The sequence below is a fragment of the Thunnus maccoyii genome, chromosome 18 (genome assembly GCF_910596095.1).
Source record: "Thunnus maccoyii chromosome 18, fThuMac1.1, whole genome shotgun sequence".
NCBI lineage: Eukaryota > Metazoa > Chordata > Actinopteri > Scombriformes > Scombridae > Thunnus > Thunnus maccoyii.
The window spans coordinates 15,657,303-15,679,964 of NC_056550.1; the positions used below are offsets into that span (position 1 = coordinate 15,657,303).

At 42.4% G+C, this 22,662-nt stretch overlaps 1 protein-coding gene across 2 annotated transcripts in view; it reads right to left on the reverse strand.

Moving 5' to 3' along the window:
* LOC121883413 (mitochondrial import inner membrane translocase subunit tim16-like) overlaps nt 1–22,662 on the reverse strand; it is a 116,231-nt gene that overhangs the window by 62,944 nt on the left and 30,625 nt on the right. For both annotated transcript variants that reach the window (XM_042391660.1, XM_042391658.1), the window contains exons 8-9: nt 20,412–20,495; nt 19,665–19,747 (exon numbers count right to left, since the gene is read on the reverse strand). In XM_042391660.1, the coding sequence (XP_042247594.1) occupies nt 19,665–19,747; nt 20,412–20,495 (167 nt within the window). The remainder of the gene's footprint in view (nt 1–19,664; nt 19,748–20,411; nt 20,496–22,662) is intronic.

The following is a 22,662-nucleotide window of genomic DNA, read 5'->3' on the forward strand; positions in this document are numbered from 1 at the left end:
CATTAACATAAAGTTATATAGGGGTTTAATGTCTTTTAGCCAAAAAAAAAAAAGTTATGATGGAGAAGACAATGGATGGGGCTAAATTGTGAGCATATGTCTGCATACTGGAGTGGCTCCAGGTAAAAAGACAGATGATGTCAGATAAGAATAATGCCTGCAGCAAAAAGAATGCATGCATGTTTCTGTCCCTCTCTCTGGCTAGGCATCTGTAAATGTTCATGTATGTCAATAACAACAGGAGTGGGAGAAAACAGTGAGAATATGTACAGTACCAGTCAAAAGTCTGGACACACTTTCTCATTCAAGTGAATGGGAAGGTGTGTCCAAACTTTTGACTGGTACTGTATATGTGTATGTGTGTGTGTGTGTGTGTGTGTTTCTCTCCTTTCCTTCCATAAAACAGTCCCTCTTTTCTTCCCTGGGCTTTAAAAGAAACTTGGTCCCTGGATGAGAGCCAACTTTAATGCTCAAACTCAGTCTGAGCTGCTCAATGGCCCCTATTGTAGCTCCAAGGGACCTTTTTCACAATTATCAACCAAAAAAAAAAATTCCACACAGATTTACTTTTGAGTAAATGTTTTCACTGCCCCCCATTTTTTCTTTTTCTCTCTCATTTTTTTTGTTCCTAATTTGTTTCCAAATCCAGGGCTGCGAATAGGCAGAGCAAGGACAATGAGTTGAGGCACAGGGTCATGTAGCTACAAGTAGCGTATACACCCAGAAGTTGGGGGCATGAAATTAACTACACCAAAATCATAAGATGAAGCATTAAACTCATCATACACCAAGAAAAAAGATGGTATACTAGTAACTGTATGTCATTTTCCATATTTCTCCCCCCAAAAATTATAATCTTTATGGTCTAAGGAGAAAGATCTTCATTATTCCTGAGCTTCATTCGGTTTCTGTGATGTGGCTACATGCTAATGAACATGTGCCTATGATTTAAAAAAGAATAGCAGCAACAGAGAGTAAAAAAGCAGAGAAGGACTAGAAGAGCTGAGTAGAGAAAACACACCACCACTTTGTTTTTGGAACCTGGTTCTCTGGCTCCAGTTGTTGGCCCTCTGCTTGTTTCCCTACTCACTCCAACTCTGCAGCCCCGCATCCCACCTTCCCTCCCTCTAAATCTTTCTGAAGTACTAATAACAGATGATGGGTGGTGTGCCACCAGTTCCTCTCATGCTGTACAGCTGCCAGGCTGTGCCAGCAGATGGCCCAGATGCTGATCTGACAAAAAGGCAATGAGAGGAAAGAGGAGAAGCGAGCGAGAAAGAAAAACAGGAAAAGAAAGCAAAAGGAAGAATTTTACTCTGGTTAGTTCTTGGCAATCTACATTAGCAGGCACACATGCAATTCATTTCACATGCTGTTCGGTAGATTATTAGATATAGAAACAAATGGCAGTATGATTTCCCCAGTGCAGATATTTTCTTAAACCCTATTCTTGTCATTCTTGTCTTTTTCAGTCATAGTCTTTCCTCTCAGTAGGATGTAGACCAAACTTCCATATCCTTTTATACTGGAGAAGGACAATGCAAGCTAGCAGGTAAGTATAAACGGGGTAAATTAGGGTTCTACATTGTTAGGTTTGAGTCTATGTATGACCAGCCTGTGGCTTAAGCAAAACAGGCACTATACTGCAAATAGCCACATCTATTCTTAGGGGCCCCTACATGCACACTTGATTGTGTTTTTGAAGATACATTCAAGGCTCCAGGCGCATATATTAATGTTGTGCAGGGTTTAAGTGTCTTGCTCCACATGCTTGCAGAGAAACTCTGTAACAACTTAAGATCTGAATACACTATAGACTGTTCTTTCCTTTTATCTCGGAGTGTTTTTTCATCCTCTTGTCTGTTGTGAATTTTTCAATTCTTGTCCCGAGTAGAAGGGGATATGCACATTTTTAAAATTACAAACTTTTGTCATGATGTGATATTCCTCCTTAAGTCGAACTCTCACGAAGGGATAATATGCAAGGTTAGAAACTCCAAAGCATGCTGCAGTTTAAGGCAAGATACATGAAACAGTAGTTAACTTCACATATTGGGAACTTTTGTTCTCTGTTTAGTTTCTCCAACGTAAAATGAAATCTTTTAGTGTCTAAATACTTATTTACCTCCTCTTATTCAGTTTGTACTTAATCTGCTGTGAAAGACATTCAGTATTTTCACCTTGGGCCTTATGTTTCTACTTTTCCCATCATGACAATTCAAAATTGAATTGCTCTCTTCACTGTAGACCCTAAGTTTGTAGGTAATGATACTGGCTGAGTCTAAGCAGGGCCACATGCACTGAAAAGCTTTTTGGAAATGTACTGACCGGAGGCACTGAGGGGGGCAGTTGTGGAGGTGTTGAGTGTGAGTGTGTGCCTTTGGGAGTCCAACAGACAGCACTGAAATTAAAGAACACTTAAACAGAACCGCCTGTCAGTAGGGATGGGTATAGAGAACCAGTACTAAATTGGTACCAGTTCCTGACTGGTCAGTGCCGAAATATTGATAAGCTCCTGAACAAACTGTGCTGTTATCGGTATTTATATAACGTTAATTCATTCTAACATAGCTGGCATAGGTGGTGGTAATGTACCATAATGCTGGTTGCCACCCGCCATAAAACGGGAAAAAGAAGAGGATAGAGCTGCACAGCCAGCAGAAGGCCGAGGAGACAGCCGCCAACCACGGTGAGTCTGAGATGGAGGCAAGAGCAGGAGAGCTGCCCGGAGGAGGAGAGGTCTTGCCCGGGCTTGTCAAGCTCTGAGATAACGTTATCTTCTGCCTTCTGCTTAGAAGTGGTGAATTTACAGCTCACAGCAATTTAAAGCAATATAGTCTCTGACTTTCTATGATATCTATTATAGGAAAAAAAATTCTTTCCAACACTAGATACCACCATGATATCGCTATGTAGTTAGCACGCATTAACTTGGAGGGATAAATGTGTTTTTTTTTTACTATATTACATGCATGTTTTCCCCATCGACCAATCCATTGGTTGAAGAGTAGGTAGAATTCTTTCGGTTGACTACAAACCTAATCGTTATAAAAATAAGTGTAGTTAAGGTCAACAATTAAGGCACCTAATTAAAAGCAAAATAGAAAGATGTAGTTCTAAAGTAACCTTTAAGAAGGTCTCACTGGGGATAAGGGATGTCTGTTTGTCAGCTAGCCCTAAGCAAGGTTGCTTACCTCACAAGGCCTTTGCAAGAAAACAGCTGTGATGAAAAGTCCTGAGCAGCTGTTCGTGGAGCTGGTAGTTAGAAACACCAAGAGGCATATAAGGGCCCCAGTTTTAAAACTCAGCGGTGAATTCCAGTGATTGTCACCAACAGTTAAAGTTGCCACACTAGCGTCTGGCCATCCGCAAGGCTTCATACAATGCTTTCTTGTTTGTCAGGATCCCAAAACCTCAACACTTCCAACCAAAATCATCTCCAGACAAAAGAAAAAAAAGAAAACAAGACAAGTGACAGTAACTGGGAGCTGTCATCATTTCTGGGTTGTCTAAAAATCACCCTTTGGTCACAGCTGTGGTTATGATTTCAATGCATCTTTTATCACACGCATTATTAATGTGCTGCATGCAACTTTTACAGATTGAGAAAGCAAAGGATTCATGGCCAAGAGAGGGTAAAAAAAACCACATGTAAATTTCACTGTGATTATCCTTCACTTCTGGCTTGAGGGCACACAGAGAAACCTACAAGGGCCTCAGTCTCATACTCACAATTAATACAGTGTTGCACACCAATTGCAGGAAAACACATATAAAGTGATATCAAACCTCATCAAAGATCTAGATTTTCAATTCAACCCTGATGTATTCACTAAAAAAGGTTTAAAGAGAAATTCAACACGATAACGCATCTTTGTCTACTTGGAAAAGAAAAGAAACAAATTATCAACAATTAGTACAACAAAATTACTATGGTGTGAAAAAATTATTGTTAGTCTCATTTGTCACTGCAAGAGGCCACCCATGCATCTATGTGTAGGTGGGGGGCAACAGCAGGAGGGGATGCTCTTGACACAGCCTGCTTGGCTGAGTCCCCAGCATTGATCAAAACAATATTCCTCAGTGCATTACTTCATCTCAGCAGATCAGCAGAGATTCAGCTGACCCAGCAGAAGAAACATATGATGCACACATGCACAGACTTGCACTTCAAATGAGGTTTAAGGAGGAATCAATGGTTGTTTGTGACATGCTGTAAAAAAATAATGTACTATTGAGTTCAAGCCAGGTAAGCAGTTGCTCTGTCTGGCATGCTATGGCATTATTCTCTGTATATTAATCTACCTGGAGCGGCTCCCTGTAGTTGTAAAAATGCACCTGTGGCCAAATATAGAAAGAAAAAAACACCGCAACAACTACAGTGGAAATTACAGCTTTTAAATCATGATCTAGATATTTGAAAAAAAAAAGAGCCAAAAAAGGCATCTGCAGCATGTATTAGAACTGATCTTGAATTTAGCCTGGGAGTTATTTGACGTCAACAAAACCAAAGTTACAACCAGAGTACTCGAGATCAACAACTAAATTAAAACAATCTCTCGTCAGCTCATAGATTTCTTATTTCAACAGGAGGAAGAACAGAAGTCTTTCCACTCTGTTCCTCCAGTTTCTTTTATATTCGTCAATTTTTCTTTCTCCAGACATGCAGAAACATTTAAAGAGATAAAAACCTGCAGCACAAACAAAGCAGCAGAAGCATAACATCCATAACTTGAGTAGCACACTGACAGCGAGCCAGCCAGCTAAGGCTTTGGGGGGGTCAAGCATTCAGGCCTCTGATACATCCCCCTTAAGACACCAGCAGACATTCATCAAATGCTTCTGTGTACACATCCTGCACTGACTTTCAAACTCTACTTGCATCATGGCAGTGCTGTGTATGCACATCTGCGGATTTCACATTGTTTGTGGCTGGAGCTCCTGTGTAATCTCAAACTGAGCAAGGCCATGTTGTAATGTGGGTGGGTATATTATGGGTATGTGCAAATAAAGAGAAAAGAAAACTTCCACTCGAATTATTAGCTCTACCAACCACGAATCCCAATAGGTAAACCTCACCTTTTGGAAATATGATAAAAAAAACACCTTTAGAGAAATGAGGCATTGTATAGGTTGGCAGGTGTGGAAAACTATATATAATTCAAATTGGACTTTTATTCTACCACATTGGAGCACTGTGTGTGTGTGTGTGTGTGTGGGTGTTTGCGTTGAGTGGAGGGTGGCGACAGGCACGGATTATATGTCTGTAATCCTTTTCATCACAGTAGGTGCTCCTAGTGTCTCTGTGGTTGACAGCATGATTTACATACACCTCTTATAGGATGGGAATCACTCCCCGCATGTTTAAGTGGATTAACCAAGTTTTGTAAATTGTCATGGATTCTTTTCAAGGGTAGAAACATAACATAAATCTGCTCCTTACATGTTTTTTTGGATCGTGTAAGAGGCTGACCAGTTAAAAGATGTGTTTAAAAAGTGTGTTTAACTATGTGTGTGTATACAGTATGTGTGTTCTGGCACAATGGTTGACTTCAGTAATCCGCCTCAGTCAAGACTAATTCCGTTTGCCCAAAACACACATCCACATCCAGCCCAAACACAAATCTTCACTGGCAGAACATAATGGCCATTTCAAACATCCTGCTGTCACAGGGCTGAGTCCAACTGACCTCTGACCCCCACCAACAAACTCTAACCCTACAGGAACAGGCCGTCAACTTTTGGCCAACAAACACCAGTTTGTTCCTAACTGCTAATAACACTCGAAGGGAAGGGTGTGTTTGGGATTGAGTCATTACACTCAAACACACACAAAATGTTGATCTGCTAATCCTGTCCGAAGGGAGGGTCTGGACAGTCACAAGTGTCTGGGTGCTGATTAGTAGTGAGCTGGTGAATGAGAAGCAGACCAGGATAAGGCTGATTTTTACAGGCTGTTGTCTGGTAATTAGAGCGCTGGTTTACATATCCAGGCCAGTTGGCGGTAAACAGGGACAAAGACACACAGACGTCCTTTTATATCTGGAGTTAACAGTGTTTTAAGCCTATTCATACGTACATTTGTTCAACTTGTGCATACTTGCAACTCCCCACTTACTCTCCAACATGAAATTAGCACTATTTAATAAAAAGGTTGATCCTGTTGGTTATGAACATTACAGCAAACCAAATGTAAGGTTCAAAATATTTGTTCAAAATATTGTCAAAATTTAGAATTTAACAATTGCCCAACGCTTGCCCAATATCACACACAATTTCAGGCTGTATGTGAACCACATCGGCAATGGTTCCCGTTCCTGACTCAGCCCAAACTCTCCGGGACAAGAAAAAAAATAACTGCCAAAAAATGTTCTGTATTTTGAATTGGCAAAAGCATGGTGCAACTTGTGCAATTGGTGCATTCAAGTAGGCAAAGTGTACTTAACACTCTTAGATTTTCACTTCAGTCAGCAGTCAAACAGCAAATGCTTCGCTGCAACAACTGACCGGATTTAATTCTTTTCACAACAGTGAAAATAAGATGAATCTAACGCTTTTTGTCGACTGACTTTCAAATCTGCCTGAGCTTAACTTGAATGCACCACCATGAGGGAGTTTTCCCAATTTTTTTGAAGAAAAACAACACGACAAAAACACTGTAAAAATAAAAGTGGACTAAACGTTCACTGCAATTAATTAGCTATCTAAAGCAAAAGTCAAGATTCTAAGTTGATTTTCATTCTGAACTAAGAAAATATGAAAGCATTAGCTCAAGTCGAAGATTTATGGTATATGGCAGGCAGTAATTTAAAGTATACACAATTTGTAGTTCATGAGCTAAAACATGCAAACCACCAGAATGATCCTTTTAAGTACAGTATGGCCTGAGCTCGCAGCCACAGCAGACCTCTGTCCAGTCTAGTTGCAGTGACAGATGCCAAAGGCCGCTTACAGCCCATAACAGTCCAGGGCTTGGCCGGGGTTGGAGAGGGCATTTCCTGGTGTTAGAGGGCGGCGTGCCAGGTTGGGTGGTGCTACAGTCACTACGGCCCAGTGAGAAACTAGCCACCACGCAAGACAAACATAAACAGGGACACCCGCTGGGCAGGCTGACGCCGCGTGCCTGTGTGGGTGCCTGCCAGCCCGGGCTGTGGCCAGGGGGTGTGGGCACGGCGGCCGAACACCCTGGTAGGCACCCCAAGTCGATGGGTTCACCCCAGTGGAAAGTCTGCATCAGCCCGCGCGGAGCCCACTGTGGCTAGGAGAAGGTAACGATTCACCAGACCCCCCCACTAATGTAGCCATCACTTCCCAAGCGACCACAAGCTAAATGTATCCTCCATGCACAGCAGAAAATAGCATAACTGTGGGCAGGGAGAAAGAGGAGGGAGAAGAGTTGGGGGGAAGCTGATATAAAATCATAAAAGTATATGTTTCAAGATGGACAAGGCAGAGGTGATGAATGGACAAAATAGGACAGGAATGACCGAAGAGGAAAACAACTAACTAAAAACAAAGGAATGAATATTGTGAGCAAGATAAGGAGAATGACATAAAGACAGGAGGAGTGGGGGGGTATGAAAGATGGATGGCGTACTTATGAAAAAGAGTACAGCAGAAAGAGATGAAGAGGGGGAGGGGGTCTCTCCAGTTCAACCACCGCATATTTTCCCTCGTAAGGGATATAATTTACAAAAACCAGCTAAAAAGGTCAGGAGCAGAGCATGCGGTGCCAACTCCATCTCAGCAGCCAACACATACTTTTTTTTTTCTTCCTTTCTCTGTCTGTCTCTCATTCTCTCTGTCCCTGTCTTTGTCTGTCTCTCCGCTTCTCTAAGCATCTCATCCGTTTCGTAGAAGATTTCGTAGAACAATATTTATTTATATGGGACTTACTCCAAACACTGGATGGGTTTAGAGATGTTCGTGTGTGTTATTCAAAGGTCGTATGTCTTTTAACAGTCGGTTTTTGCCACGTGTGGTTGGCAGGCAGCTGTGTTCCACTCCAGTTTCACTGTCTCACATCCCCCTCTTCATGGTCAAAACACAACGAGGGGAAGAGATGTGAGGGGAAGAAAAAAAAAAAGAGTGTAACAGCAAAGGTGCAATGGGTGTGGCATTGCATACAGGCCAGGGGAATGAAGGATTTACAGACATAAAGGTTCCAAAGAACTGCTTGTCGGACTGTCAAAGAGCATCTGAAACCACCTCCACCTTTCCAGCATGGAATAATAAATAAATAGGAATTATGGTATTAATGTTATCCCCCATTTGTACAATTAATCATGTCTCACCTCTCTATAATGCCAAGCTTTTCAACCCACCTTTGAATGTGGACATTCGGAACAGATATTAAGACTTAAGCCTTTAGATGAGGTCAGACGACACGTTGTGCTACTTTGTACAGTGTGAAAAAAGTGGAGGAAAGTAAGGCTTTATAAAAAGTCTGATCTGTGCTCTCGGTCACCTCAAAATGGCTTCCAAAATAAAGAAAAGCATAAAATTTTAGACAAGACAATATTTCTCATACTGTGAAACATTCCACTAATAAAAGCGACAGTCAGACTCCGGAAGCAACATGGAATTTGTCATGTGTTTAAACAGATAATGACAACAGTCAAAAAATGTAAATGTTTCATAAAGATTACAAGGTGAAACGGTGGGGAGAGGTGGAGACAACCTGAAGTGTTTGTCAGAGAAATGAGCAAGCCGGGAGTGAAAAATAAAAACCTGGAGACCAACATTACTTTCCCAAAATTACTATACTGCTCATAAATCTTGACCTCTTCCTCTAACCACCACTGAACAGAGTAGCAGTGTCATTCCCTTAGGCCAGTAGGCTGGGTCAGGTCAGATGTTCACCACTTAGTTCAAAGGATAAAGACATCTGTTGACAAAACACTGGTATTGACTCTGCAGATGACTGAATACACTGGATGTGTAAGTTTGCACAGTCATTAGCTTTTTTTTGTTTTTTTAGATGATTTTTTTCGGTATTTTTGCCTTCATTGGATAGTGGGCGGTGAGGAGGCAGACAGTAAACAAGGGGAGAGAGAGAGAGAGATGGGTATGACATGCAACAAAGGTCCCTGGCTGGAGTCGAAGCAGGGACGTTGCGGTTATGTGGCATGTGCAGTAACCATTCGGCTTTAGCTTTTGTGAGTTGCGCAGCCTGCCAGCTCACAGCTGTGAGTCCCCATAGCTTCACAGCAGCAGTGGAGCGTGGATGGTCCATGATGGCCAGGATGTGTGGAAAACAGTAAAGAATAATACTTTTTTTATCACCATTCGTCCATCAAGTAGGTATTTTTTCAGTCCAGTGCTAATGAAAGGGTTGCTCCCCTTGGAAACCACCAGGGCAGGTCAGAGAGAAAGGCCCAGCAGCTCCCCAGCTTTGTCCCTTTGGCCTCTAAATATTTCCCTGCCACTGGGCCTCCCCCTGTCTCCGGGCTGGTCTTTTGGTCAACATGTTTGTCTAAGGTGCTTTTGTAAAGGAGTTGCTCTTTCACCCTCACTCCAAGACCAAATCCTCACAGCTGGCATACAAAGAAATTCATTGGAAAGGAAAAACAGCAGGATACAGTAAACATGTAGGTACAAAACTGAGAAAGCATAGGAGCTTTACAATGTCTATCTATTCAGTGGCAAAATACTTCCTGCTCTGGAAGTAGAAAAGAAACAGAAGCTGATTGAAAGATTATTTCCAAACAGACGGCTCATTTAGTCATCATCGCCTGACCAACCAATAAGAGAAAGACGTTGTGGCATCAGCAAATGCAGCAACCGTATTTTAAAAGTAATGCTAATAAAGCTAATTTAAACAGAATATAACATATCAGACTTGAAATAACAAAGAAGAAGAAAGGAATGTGGAAAAACAAAGAGGTAGAATTCATACTGTTTGTTTTAAAGTGTACTATCTTGTTAAAGTAGCACCTATGTGGTGCCTGAACACGAGGCTTAAGAAAGACATGGATGATTAAGTCTGTGTCACTCCACTTGTCAAATCCTGCTGAGTGATGATGAATAATGTTTGGCCATGGTCTGCGTGTGCTGAAAAAGGCAAATAAATGGCACACTCATTTAGGCACAAATGTGCGTATGACAGTGTGGCATGTCGTCTGAAAGTACACATATGTGTGTGTGTGTGTGTGTGTGTGTGTGTGTGTGAGACTGAAGTAAGAATGCAGCCCCTCCACCTCATGGTTGGGTTGCTGTGTGAGAGACACCTGTGCCCCACATGCCCTCAACACACACATACATACAACCATGGAAGAGTGCCCCTATAATGAGGTTAATGGCAATGCGAAGTCCCTCATGCCCGTCAAGTCACCACACACACTTCAATGGGTGATGCAGGACAGGAACTATTCTCAGGAGACGTTTGCGATGGGAGCTATGGGTGAGAAAGTCTGCGAACTTTATGGGAGACAGCACACAGCAGCAAACCACCCCTTCAATGTATGTCTGTTTGCCTGCATCAGTGATTGCAGAAACACTAGCAGGTCGATTTTCATCCTACCGCCACCGTTTAACACCTGCTAATTTGATGAGATTAACATGTCAGATGAGTCTTGCAGTGTTAGAACTAAGGATGCCTTGAACTTGAAACAGTTTCTCTAAATCAACAGCCATGATGAAGTCTGCTTTCCTCATCATCTTTTGTGGCTGGAGGAAAAAAGCTTAGGACAAAAGATGGCAAAGGCACAATAGAGGGCTTACACTCTACCTCCCACTTGTATCCAACTATTCAGTCCCCTGCGCCCCCAGCCTTGCACAAAACATCCATACAATAGCTGGCTGACTAATTGACCTTGCTGAAATAATGTTAGCTGGTTTCATACAGAGGACATTCAGTTGATGTTAGAGCAGGAAAGTCCACAGAGGTTTCTTCAAAAGCACACAGACTAAAGGCCAACCGGTGTTCACCCCAAGGGTCCTCCACCTTTTCTTCTGTTCTCCCTCTCTAACTTGCTTTGCACAATGGGGAAATTATTTCCTTGCCACCACCAACTCCCCAGCTCTCCCACCAATTACATTTTGATGAAATTTTTTAATCTGCTTAGGCCAAGTGCACTTGCACAGACAAACACAGACACACACACACGCACGCACAACCCTGAGCAGAAAAACAGGGAGGCCATGCAGGTGCAGAGCAGCTTTTGTTGTCAAAACATTTCCATAGAGACGAGAGAAATACGACATGCAGTGATGCTGTTCAGTCTTTTCCCTGCTATTTTCCTCCCTGTTGTACACCTGCCAGTTAATATGTGTGTGCACATATTACACACATGAACACAGACGCACGTAACAGTAACTGTGTGTATCAGTCTAGTGCATCAACACAATGAAAACACAGACACGCATCAGAGCATCCAGTCAAATGACTAGATATATAGCAAAAAAAAAAAAAAAACACACACACACACACACACACACACACAGACACAGACGGTGAGCAGCGGCATGCCTCAGCACTTTTCCTATTAAACTAAGCGTGGCATATTACTCCTGCCTCACTGACACTGATGTGTTTCCACAGTGTGGGCAGACAAATAGGCCCCACATGGGAAATGACATCAGCCAGGAGCACATGTGGCCCACCTGCCACCGACCAATCAGGGTGCCTCTTTAATAAAGAGTTTCCTTCTGTTTTCTGGAGTTTCCTTTTCAGACAGCAGGTCTGCCAGTGATTGGCCCGGGATCGCTGGTTTCTATCACGGAAACATGATCATAAAAGAGAATAAAATGAGCAGACAATCCACCTAGCCTGCTCTCCCTATTAAGCGATAGGAAAAGTCTGCTCAGTCAAACTCACTCAAAAAAAGAGGAACAGTTGAGCTGGATTTGCTATTGTGCCAGATGTGTATGAGTGCGGCGCTGATATTGTACAGGCCATTTACAAATGGGAAAAGTCTTTGGCTGAGTTTAGCTATGGCATCACTATTGGCAATCACGATAATGTGTAAGTATAGGGAGAGGAATACTTTTATGGGTTCCAAAATATTGGATTCGACATGAAACAATGACTCTGGTGTTCAAGCATCCACTTGCAGATAAACTGAATTACTAAACATAATGGGACAATTGTCTCATTTGTCTTAGAAGGTGTGTTTTGCTGTATCATCCAAGAGCTAACAAAAGCTTTACAGTTTCTTCTAGGTGGGACATTTGCATTTGGAGTCTATTGCTTGTCCACATAAGGACCAAATAAGCCATGGCGTAAGAATCCTTGGAACAGTGAAAAAAAAAAAGGTTTACGACTGTTCAACCAATCAAGAACATTTTCCAGGTTGTAGGTTTAGATGTGAAAGACTACCATTAAGGAGAGATTACACCAGCATTATGTCAGAACATAAGATGCAAACCCTAGCTGGATAACTCTCAAACATAGAAAGGGGACGTTATAGGTTGCAAAACTAGTATAGTCAGAAACCTGTAGAGTTATGGAGCAAAGAGTTTGAGTTTGGCAGTACTCGTTTGACATTACAGTAGATCAAAATGCAAGAAGACACTGATCATTAAGCTAAAGCAACAAAGGATCTTTTAGGGCCAAGGAGTGAAATGTTTTTGGTTTTTTTGTTTGTTTGTTTTTTTGGCATTTTTTCCTTTATTGGATAGTGAGCAGTGAAGAGGCAGACAGGAAACAAAGGGAAAGAGAGATGGGTATGACATGCAACAAAGGTCCCTGGCTGGAATCACACCAAGGACGATGTGATTATGTGGCATGTGCAGTAACTATTCGGCTACCAGGGTGCTCTAAGTGAAATGTTTTTGACGGGTCGCCAATAAATGTGTCGAATACTTATGGATTGCATTGTGGGCTTCAACCACTTTTGATCAAATGGACTTTCATGTTGACATATCAGTGAGAGTTAGAGCTGCCACAATTTTTTATCTGGGTTTTATCTTAGACTGTAATTTAAGAGAGTCCATCTATCTCTGTCTCTCCCATTTCGTCTGTCCATGAATAATGTGGGCAAGAGCAACTCCTGCTTGTCTGAGTGCATAAATATCCTAGTCTTTCCCATTCTCTTTGTACCTTCATTATTCTTTGTAAGGCTATGAGGTGTGCAGTGACATGCTGCCAATCTGCAGCACTCCCAGAGGCAGCAGCGGAGGCCAGGCAGCAGGACGGCGGTGGGTGGGGTGCAGGGCAGAGGAAACCATCTACTAATGGGAAACACACTTCTCTCCATCACTAAAATCGTTTTTCTACCACAGCAGAGAGAGATGGCAGCCATCCAGGAGGTGACTGGCGTCCAGAAGCGAGGCATGATTTAAAAACGGGAGCTCTGCCGCGCCACGGTCCCTGATTCTCGTGAAAGGGACAATCATGAGTCTTATAAAACAAATGCATGTGTTGAAAGAGAGTTTTGGGGGGGAGAAGAGGGGGGTAAATGAGAACATATAAAATAGAAAGAGAGAAAGGATAAAAAAATGTACAGTTAAGGAAATTGAAAGCAAAACTAAAGATAATTATAAAACAAATCGGACAGTAAGGAAACCTTGCAGTTTTTATTACAAGCTGCGCCTAGTTTGGAAGATCGCCGCGAACCTGCTATTGCGGCCACAAGACTAATACTATTCCTTTGCACTGATTCTTAATAGCAGTGTGTTTATTCATCTCCTAGCACTGCATCCATGTGTTGTGAATAATGCCCTGTGCTGTTTCCACTTTAGCCCTGCATCTTCTGCCAACTCAGCCTTCCTCACGTCTCTATCAGATGTTCGGCTACTGGAGATCTACCCCACAGAGCACAGAGAAAAGTGCTGAAATGGACTTGGGATGGCCCAATGTAGTGTGAAGGCTTTTGGTAGGGCAGAGATCCCAAATGTTATTGCTAGTGCATTTTTAATAAAAGGAAAAAAGACATTTTTCCAGATGTTGGAGAAAAGCAATATCTGCAGCTGCAAGTGCAACTCTGCTGCTGTTTTTGTAAAGGACGGAAAGTGAAGTCTGACACTGTCTCAAACTCCAAAACTGAGACAGATTAGAGTGAGGTTACAGAAAAAAAAAGCCTTCCAGTTTTTAGTCATTTGTACAATCACCTTAACAGCATTAAGACCTTCTCAACTGCCACGTAATACAGAGCACCATCCCTTGACAAATCATCTCCAGTTTAGTCTGCATGAAATTATAATCCAAACCATAAAAGAAAATAAAGTTAAGGTGAATGGAAGAGGAGAAGGGGGAGGTAGGAAGGAAGGAGGTAGCTGAAGGTGGGAGGGAGAGACTTTTTCTATTTTTCCTTCTGTGGTGAGTTCACACAAAAGGGTCCTTCTGATCCCTGGAGTGCTGAGCACATACCTGCGGGATGAAATCAAAACCCTCTGTGAATTATATTAAATATGCCCTGCCAAACGCTCCACATACTTCCATGTGTTTTGACCAGTTCTGAAAGGCTCCATTAGGCTTTGCTCTAAAAAAAAAAAGCACTTAATTAGAATCCCAGACACCAGCACCTTCAAAACTCAGCACCCTGTTTCCATTTCGTTTGTGCAGATAGAAAGAAAAATGAGAGGAGTGAGGGAATAAAAGGTAACAGACAGAAGGTGTAATAGGTGGCCAGAAAAGGATAAAGACAGGATTCTCTGAAGGATGGCAGCTGTATTTTTGATAGGTTAATAGGGCCTGGGGATAGTAGGACATTTGTTCTTTTCATTAATCACAAGGCATGAAAGAGGAACAGAGGACTTCTGCAATGAGGTGTTATGGAGTAAAAGAAGGTTGGGATTGCCACATGAGCCTCCATGAAAAGTCCATAAAAGCTAATAGAGAGATGATATCTCTAAAAAATAAAAAAAATAAAAAAATGAGGGGATTTCAGAGCTCCTTCCTCCTCCTTCCTCCTCTTTTCCTGGTCAAACTCCCCCTCCACTGCATCAGAATCTGAAACCCCAAATCACTAACAGATTCCAGACACCATGTTTCAACTGTCAGAACGCGGAGTTCAGGTTCTTTGAGAGAGCGTGTGCAGTCACATCTTTACCCCACCCCATCCCCCAGAGCCATCCTGGAGAGGGGTGCAGCAGCTGAACTGTCAACTTGACCCTGCCAATCACCTGAGGATTGCAGTTTTGCCTTTCTCTCCATGTAAAACATTAGTTTCTGAGGTGGACCCAAACAACAAAGCTCCATTTTGCTCTTAGACAGTGAACTCTGAGAAAGGAGCAAGGTCAAACTATCGTTCAAATATTCTGTGGCATTTTTTTTTTTTCTTTTGGTCTGGTTTGGTTAGCAGTGCTGCAGCTGCACCTAATCCCCACAGGAAAGCCTTCATCTGGGACTGATTTTAGAGCGCCTGGGCCAGAGTGGGAGAAAGGGGGGACTGTTCTGTAAAGGCTGGTTCCCTTCTCGGGGCACGGGCCTCTTCTCAATCCATCTGATTAAAGGGAGTTTGGCTCAATTACACCCAATGACTAGGCCCTGCTCTCAAGCACGACCCTGGAAGAAAAAACACACAGAAATAGATTGTGGAGAGTCAACAGGGGGTGTGAGTATATGCATCACACCTGTGGCACTCCCTTCTGTCCACCGCAAAACTTCTCCCCCTCAGCAGCACAGTCTGTCAGCAGTGCCTGCCTCAGAGGGTGATTTCTTTGTGTAACCCATGACTGGGTTGTGAAAACAGTTGGGTCGGCTCTCCGGGGACAGGCTTATGTCCTCTCCAATCGGTAGGCTGGATGCAGTCGGACACCGGGTCACAGCGATCTTTTCTACTCAGCCTCAACATAGAAGAAAGAAAGAGTAGCCGAGGTTTGCCAGGATGAGAGGTAATGGAAGATGCATGTGTGTTGTCTACTTGTATAAGTTCAAGTGCTTGAAGAGAAGAGCAGAACATTGGTGGTGACTGGGGACAATTACAGGGGTTAAAGCCAGAACTTTCTCTCAGGTTATAGTTTCGTCACACTGAATCCTAACCGAGTGACCCTCGGAGAGTTCACTGTCAGCTTTATGACACGATTACAAGCTACTATACAGGCATGCATCATCAAGACTTTGCTGTGTTAACTCTGTGTGAGCGTGTTTAATATGTGTGTAGCTGCTAAAGTGGGCGAGTATGGATAATTATCGCGACGTCTCAAGCATTTACACGGCAAGCTGGTTGCAATCGTGCCCAGTTGTAAAGTTCACTGATTGCAGCTGGCTTAGAGGCCCAATTAAACTCATTATTATAATTCAGGTTTATAGAGGGAAGAGTATGAGGGAGAGAGCCGTACACAGAGGTCCATGCTGTTCTCCAATGTCCAGATCTGCAGCTTGCATGGAAAACAGGCCTGCAGTAATAGCTACCTCACAGTTAAAAACACCCCTCTCAGACTCATCACCCTCCATGTCTCGATTCTTCAGTCTCCATTTCAACCCCAACCAAAAAGTAAACATTTCCCCTCCATTATTCTCCATCCAAATTATATTCCACCCACAACCCCATTTTACTGGCTCATACTCCGGGCCTCTTTATGTTGTGACACTCCAAAGAAAACAGTCCTACTGAATGTTGTGGACGAGCACAGCTAACCTGATACAAGCCAGCTCGCTGCTCCAATTACACACCCTGTTTACCACGGTCCTTTTAATTAAAAACAGGCAGGAAAAAAAAAGAACAAATCCATCTTTATATGCACCTCAGGCCTAAAATGACAGGGAGGAAATGCTCAACTATGGATGTTTGACTTTGAGCTTCCTCAGCTGCTCATGTACAGCGGCACGGTTCAATCTTTCAAGTGCAGAGAAAAATGGAAACAAGGTCTCCTTTTGATCATTGCATTTTGTCTTTTTCATAGCTGCTTAGTCATACACAAGAGACATGCACTGAGGCAATGCTGAACTAAAACAAAATTATCCACAGACAACCTACCATGATAACAAACCAGAAACAAAGAACTAATACCCTGAAGGCCAAAGGGAATTTGAGGACAGGCTGAAGCTAAAGGGAACAAGCTGAATGATGGCAAAGTATGGTGCCTTTGCCCAAAATCTACAAGCAGAGCGAGATACCGAATAATGAGCGGCTAGCATGAGTAGAAGGACGCCCAGACACGAGCCTGTATTCCCCAGTGGCGTTATAAAAACACTGATAAAAAATATACAGTAAGACTGAGTAAACAGCCAGTAACAACGGACATTTTGACCTTGCCATTGCCTAGAAATAGGCCAGCCATTTCTGTTATCAGCATTTGCTGATTGCAGACTATGTCTCAAAGCTATTTAGTTTCATAAAGTGTTTGGCCGGTGCTTAGATAGATCTGACGGAATAGGAAGTAGCAATTACATTTTCCCCCCGATTTAACTCCTGAAACTCCTGTTTGTTCTCGACTGTGTTCTGGATGCTTCCTACTGTGGAGATTAACAAACAAGAATGGAGCCTCGGCCTGTAACAGCAGCTTGGGTCAAAATCCAAGAAAGGAGCAGCTTTGTTAAACTGTAGCTCCATTTAAAAAGTGCAAGAAGCGAGGAAGAGGAGGATGAAGGTTAAGGATTAAGAAGGATAAGAGGGAAGAGAGATGAGGTGGTGTATAATATGCTATTAATAAACATCACAAACCTTTTTTAACACAATTGGAAATGTGCTTGTTTAGTACATCTTTCAAAAGTTTGATTGAAACTTGAAAATATAGTTCAAAATGCTGAACTGTTAGTATTTTGTGAGATGGGTATCTTAAAGGTTCAACAGAAAGTGTTTGGGGGAATAAGAAGAGTCGGTAGGGAAAAGGATAAAGGCAATATTGTGGCTAAGAAAAATTGAGACAGTGAAATGGATGTCAGTAAAGGGCAAGGTCTCATCTGTCATTTGATTGCCTACCTGTTTTATATCAGGGCTGGTCTGCAGGCATCTGGAGTCGATGTGACCTTGGGAATGATAGCTCTCTGACACACAAACCCACATATGATATCATGATTGAAGTGATTTAATACAGGACGTATTACAGATGTGGCAGCACACACCCTTGCAATTATGTTGACTGGAAAATCACAGTATTTCAATTGAACTAGAATCAAAATACAGGAGATTGTAGGGCTGTTCTCAAAATCAAAGCTAATGAAATGTATTTAATAAATCCATCATGATGTGATTTAAGACAGCGTGGACATACTCATCAACAACCAGACAGCCGGTGGGTATGAAAGCATGGGAATGCATAACAGCTTGTCACCAGATGAGGTGGACAATTCGGTAGAAATCCTCACACCGTTGGTATGTTCTCTTCAGTTTGCGTCATTATCACGACCACAAAACAGCAACTAGACTCTGAGTAAACTTCAACATTCCTTTGTCTACGAGCAGAGACATCAGGGAGACAAACCTTCCAATAAAATTAACTAATTAACACTATCTTCTGTGGGTTTTAGAAGACACCCACTTCCTGATGTGCTGTATATAAAAGTGTTTTGTGGGTATTTTTTCCGGTCATGCAGTATGAATGTCACAAAACACATATTTGTTTTGGTAATAGGAAGAAAAAGAAAAGTGGCATCAGTGGCATCAGATATCCTCCATTTCCATGACAAGTATGCTGGCATCAAACAATGCGATGGATTCAAAAGAGGCACTCAGACAGACAACTATCTGTCTCACTCAAATGACAGAGGAAGTGGAAGAAATGGAGATGAGTGGCAAGCATGAAGGCAAAGGGAGGAGGGAGAGCAGAGGTTGTTATTTGGGACCCCGCTGCGGCAACGTCTTAACGTTTCTCTATCTCACGCACACGTACAGATTCCAGGGAGGGAAAAAACAAAGACATTCCTCCGACACCGCCTTCAAACGGTAGTCTTGGGTTAGTAAAAACTGTCAAAACTACCAATATAAACTTAGATTTCCCAAATCCCTGCTACAACCACATATAGGCCCATCGAAACTCTAAAGCGCACACCTCTGTCGTGCTCTGTGCAGCTACCTCACTGCCTTTTTACAGTAATAATAACGATAATAAATTTATTTAATCCACGACGGCATGCTGCATGGCTTGGCAGAGTCTGGTCGGCTCTAGTTTGAAATGACTTGGCACGCCAACCTGTTTATAAGAGCACTAAAATGCATGAGCTGGATCTGACAAAGGAACCCTTACTCCCACTCCCCGCTGATCTCTTTCTAACTCCATCCTTCCATTCCTCTCCTCTCCTCTCTGGAGTGCGGCCACGCTCCCACTCGCCTTCTGTCCTCGGCAGCCGTGTTTGGAAAAATAAACGGCGCGACTGGAGCACAAATGACAGGCGGTGAGCTGAGGGGAGAAGTGTCAGTGTGTCTACTGCTGCCTGCCTGACCATTCACAGTGCTTATGAACAGAGGGATACAGAGCGCACACATACAAGTCTCAGAAATATGGAGTCTCTGTGTAGCTCTGACCCAGGAAATGGCAGGAATGTGGAGGGACCGTGTCACATCTCAGGGAGGTCCGCATGCTCATCCAGCTGTACAGCCGCAAGGAAGCTTCACAATGTCCTGAGGCCTCCATACATCATTCCATATAAGCAAATGACACACTAATATGCACATACCACACACATACACTGTATGCTAAGTATGCCAAATCACACACACAGACACACTTTGTACTATAACACATGACCTCTCTCACTCACTGCCATTAAAGTGCAACACTGCCAAGGTCATGACCTTTGGAGGGGGAGGACAGTGGTTGCACACTGATGCAGTACTCACCCGCTGGAAGTGCCGAGTGACACGGAGCTGACCGAAGAGCTCAATTTTCTGCTGTCCCAAAGCCTCACCTCCCGGCTACGCATCTATACACACACAACAACATGAGACAATTAATACTGTATAGGCAGGCAAACATAAAACAAAAAACTAAACATGCAAATTAATACCAGCAAAGGAGTGGATACAAACCAAGTGGGGCACAGATCATGAAAACTGAGGTAATAAAATTTCCAACATATTGGGTTGGTATTAGTCATTTTTCAAATATCACATTTCAGTGTGTTTCCATGTATTTCCTCACCAGTATAAAGGACGATACAGTAATAGTGATTCACTACTGGAAATTCTTCTTAATGCAGCTGCAGTATTGCATAATGACAATTCACTCATAGCAGGTGAAGTATTGCATTTTACAGTTTTTAATTAAGTAGTGCACAACTCTACATTTTTCATTCCATTGTGGGAAAGTTCGAGGGCTCCGTACAGTTTTTTTACACTTTTTATCTTTAATATCTTGTTGTTAATAGTGTTGTAGGTCTCGGGGCATTTTGTATTTACACCATCTTTTCTGTTTATTCAGACAATATCAAAAAGGAATTACATTGGCAATTTAGTCTTGGTTTTTATAGCATAATGTTCAAATTTAACAACAATATTGTCATTGGATAATATTTAAGAATAAACGGTGGCTAACAGCAGTGTTTGATTATATTAAATACTACACATTAGAAACACAGATTTTCTCACCATATCAAAGCCGGTGGTCAGTAAAAAGTCATCTTTGGTCCACAGGATGCGTGAGTCCTTGTTGTGCTGAAGGCCCTTGGCACTCTGTGAGACAAACAATGCAAAAAATGTACATCAGACGACCTCAACAGCATCACAATTAAAGAAATAAAATATATCCTACTTGACTACTTGGTGTTGACTTCTTTAAGTCAGTGTCTCTATGGAATAAACATAAACATAACCTAGGGGTCTAGTTCAAGATAATGAGGGAGGTGATGAGTGAATGAATTGCAGGGGAGAGAAAAAAGACAGCGAGAGGAAGGGAGACAGACAGGACTATTCCCGGATGCCTCCGACAGATCCCTGTTGTTGGACAGAACAGAACTTGTCCCATGAAAGGAGCGCTTGTTATTGTTGATGTAGAAGACGAGCTGACTTCTGCCCCGAGTGCAGTTTAGATTACCAAACTGTGACATAGCATCTGTGTGTGCGTTCATGGTACTGCGACTTTGTTACGTTGTTTCCATGGGGAATATGTGTCAAAACAGCATTGCCGGGCTTGGTTTGATAGGTGGTCTTCAAGTACAAATGACACATGTTGTCAGAGGTAATGGCTAAAAACAACTGCGAGTGTTGAAATGAGAGAATGTGCCAGTTTTTGTAAAAACAACATGTTAAACAGGAGAAAGAGAAAGGGGGAAGGGGGAATGGTAGTAAGGTAATTGTGCAGGATTTTGTATGAATTGTACTCAACCATAGGCTGCTATTGAATCAAGCCATAGATGTACTGTAATTACTAAGGTGAGGACAAAAGAAAAGACAAGATGTGCAAGGCTGGCTTACAGACTGTCAACTCTTTAAAAAAGTGACTGTTAAGTAACCAGGGCTTTAAAAAACCCTAAAAGCTTGCTATTTACAGCTTATCTGTCAGATCCTAACTGCTTGTAATGTCTCAAAGCTGCAGTCATTTGGTAAACCCCCTGGTATCTGTGTACTAAATACTAGAGTTACACTGAGCTTTCACATTAGGCATGGGGGTAAGCGATGAAGTTTCCTTGGAACAGGAGCCGTTAACCCATCAGCTCACCATGTCTCTCCAAATTACTGTTGTTGTTATTATACCCACACTAACCCAGAGTGTGGCTGGACATCTGTGTATATAGGGCAGAGGCTTATTTTCTAAGGCTTGACACTTACAATCTCCCCAAAGAGTATGCCGCCTCATTCTCATGTCACCATTAAATGGCTGCAGATGACAAATTGTAAAAACAAACGTGGAGAACTTCAGCTGCCATGTTGCACTCCTGAACACGGGGTAGGTTACATGGTAACAGGGCCCTATACCTCCACTATGTACAGTAGGACTATGTTTGAGTCCAGTGCGTACCTGCAAACTGAAGTCTGACAAATAGGAATAAGCATAGTTTATAAGGTCAAGTTTGAGGAGAGTTCTGCACATGTGCGTAGGGAGGGACATGCACATGTTGGCCCTATCATTTCCAATTCAAACCCTACTTCCTTTTCTCTCTTTTCAAACATCTCTCTCGATGCACGCCCAGCCTAGTGGTTTGGAAATTGATTGCTGAAGGGGGAAAAAATGGAGAGTCTGGTTATTTTAATTTCTTTAAACTGTCTGAAATCAAATGTTTCATTGCCGCTTGCTCTTCCCAAATCCTCTCCAGGGTTGCTTCCTTCTCCGTTACATGCGGACAATAAATGACACACATATGTTAGCTTGGCCAGGGTGCAATTCAATTAAATTCAATTCAATTTGTATTTATATAGCACCAAATCATAACAGAAGTTATCTCAAGGCCCTTTTCACATAGAGCAGGTCTAGACTGTACTCTTTCTTTTACAGAAACCCAACATTCCTCCATGTGCAAGCACTTGGTGACAGCAGCAGGGGAAAATTTCCCTTTAACAGGAAGAAACCTCAATCAGAACCGGGCTCTAGGTGCAGCAGGAGAAGAAAATGGAGAATGAGGGTTGTCATTTTTAGTCTGTTTTGTTGATTTCAGTGAAAAAGAATTTTTGAAGTCCCCTCCTTCCCCCATGAGTGTAGTGTAATTGTTATCTTGCTGATAAGATATGGATATGAGACGCTCATTTTGAGATGAGTCATTCTCTCGATCTGCAACCACCAGGGGTATAGACTAAGTACATGTAGCATCTCAAAAGTCACGTCTTTATTGAGGTGACCCAGTTTGTACACTGTTGGAAATGAAGGAGACCATGGTGACTTTTGGACTTTTAGAGGTTATCAACT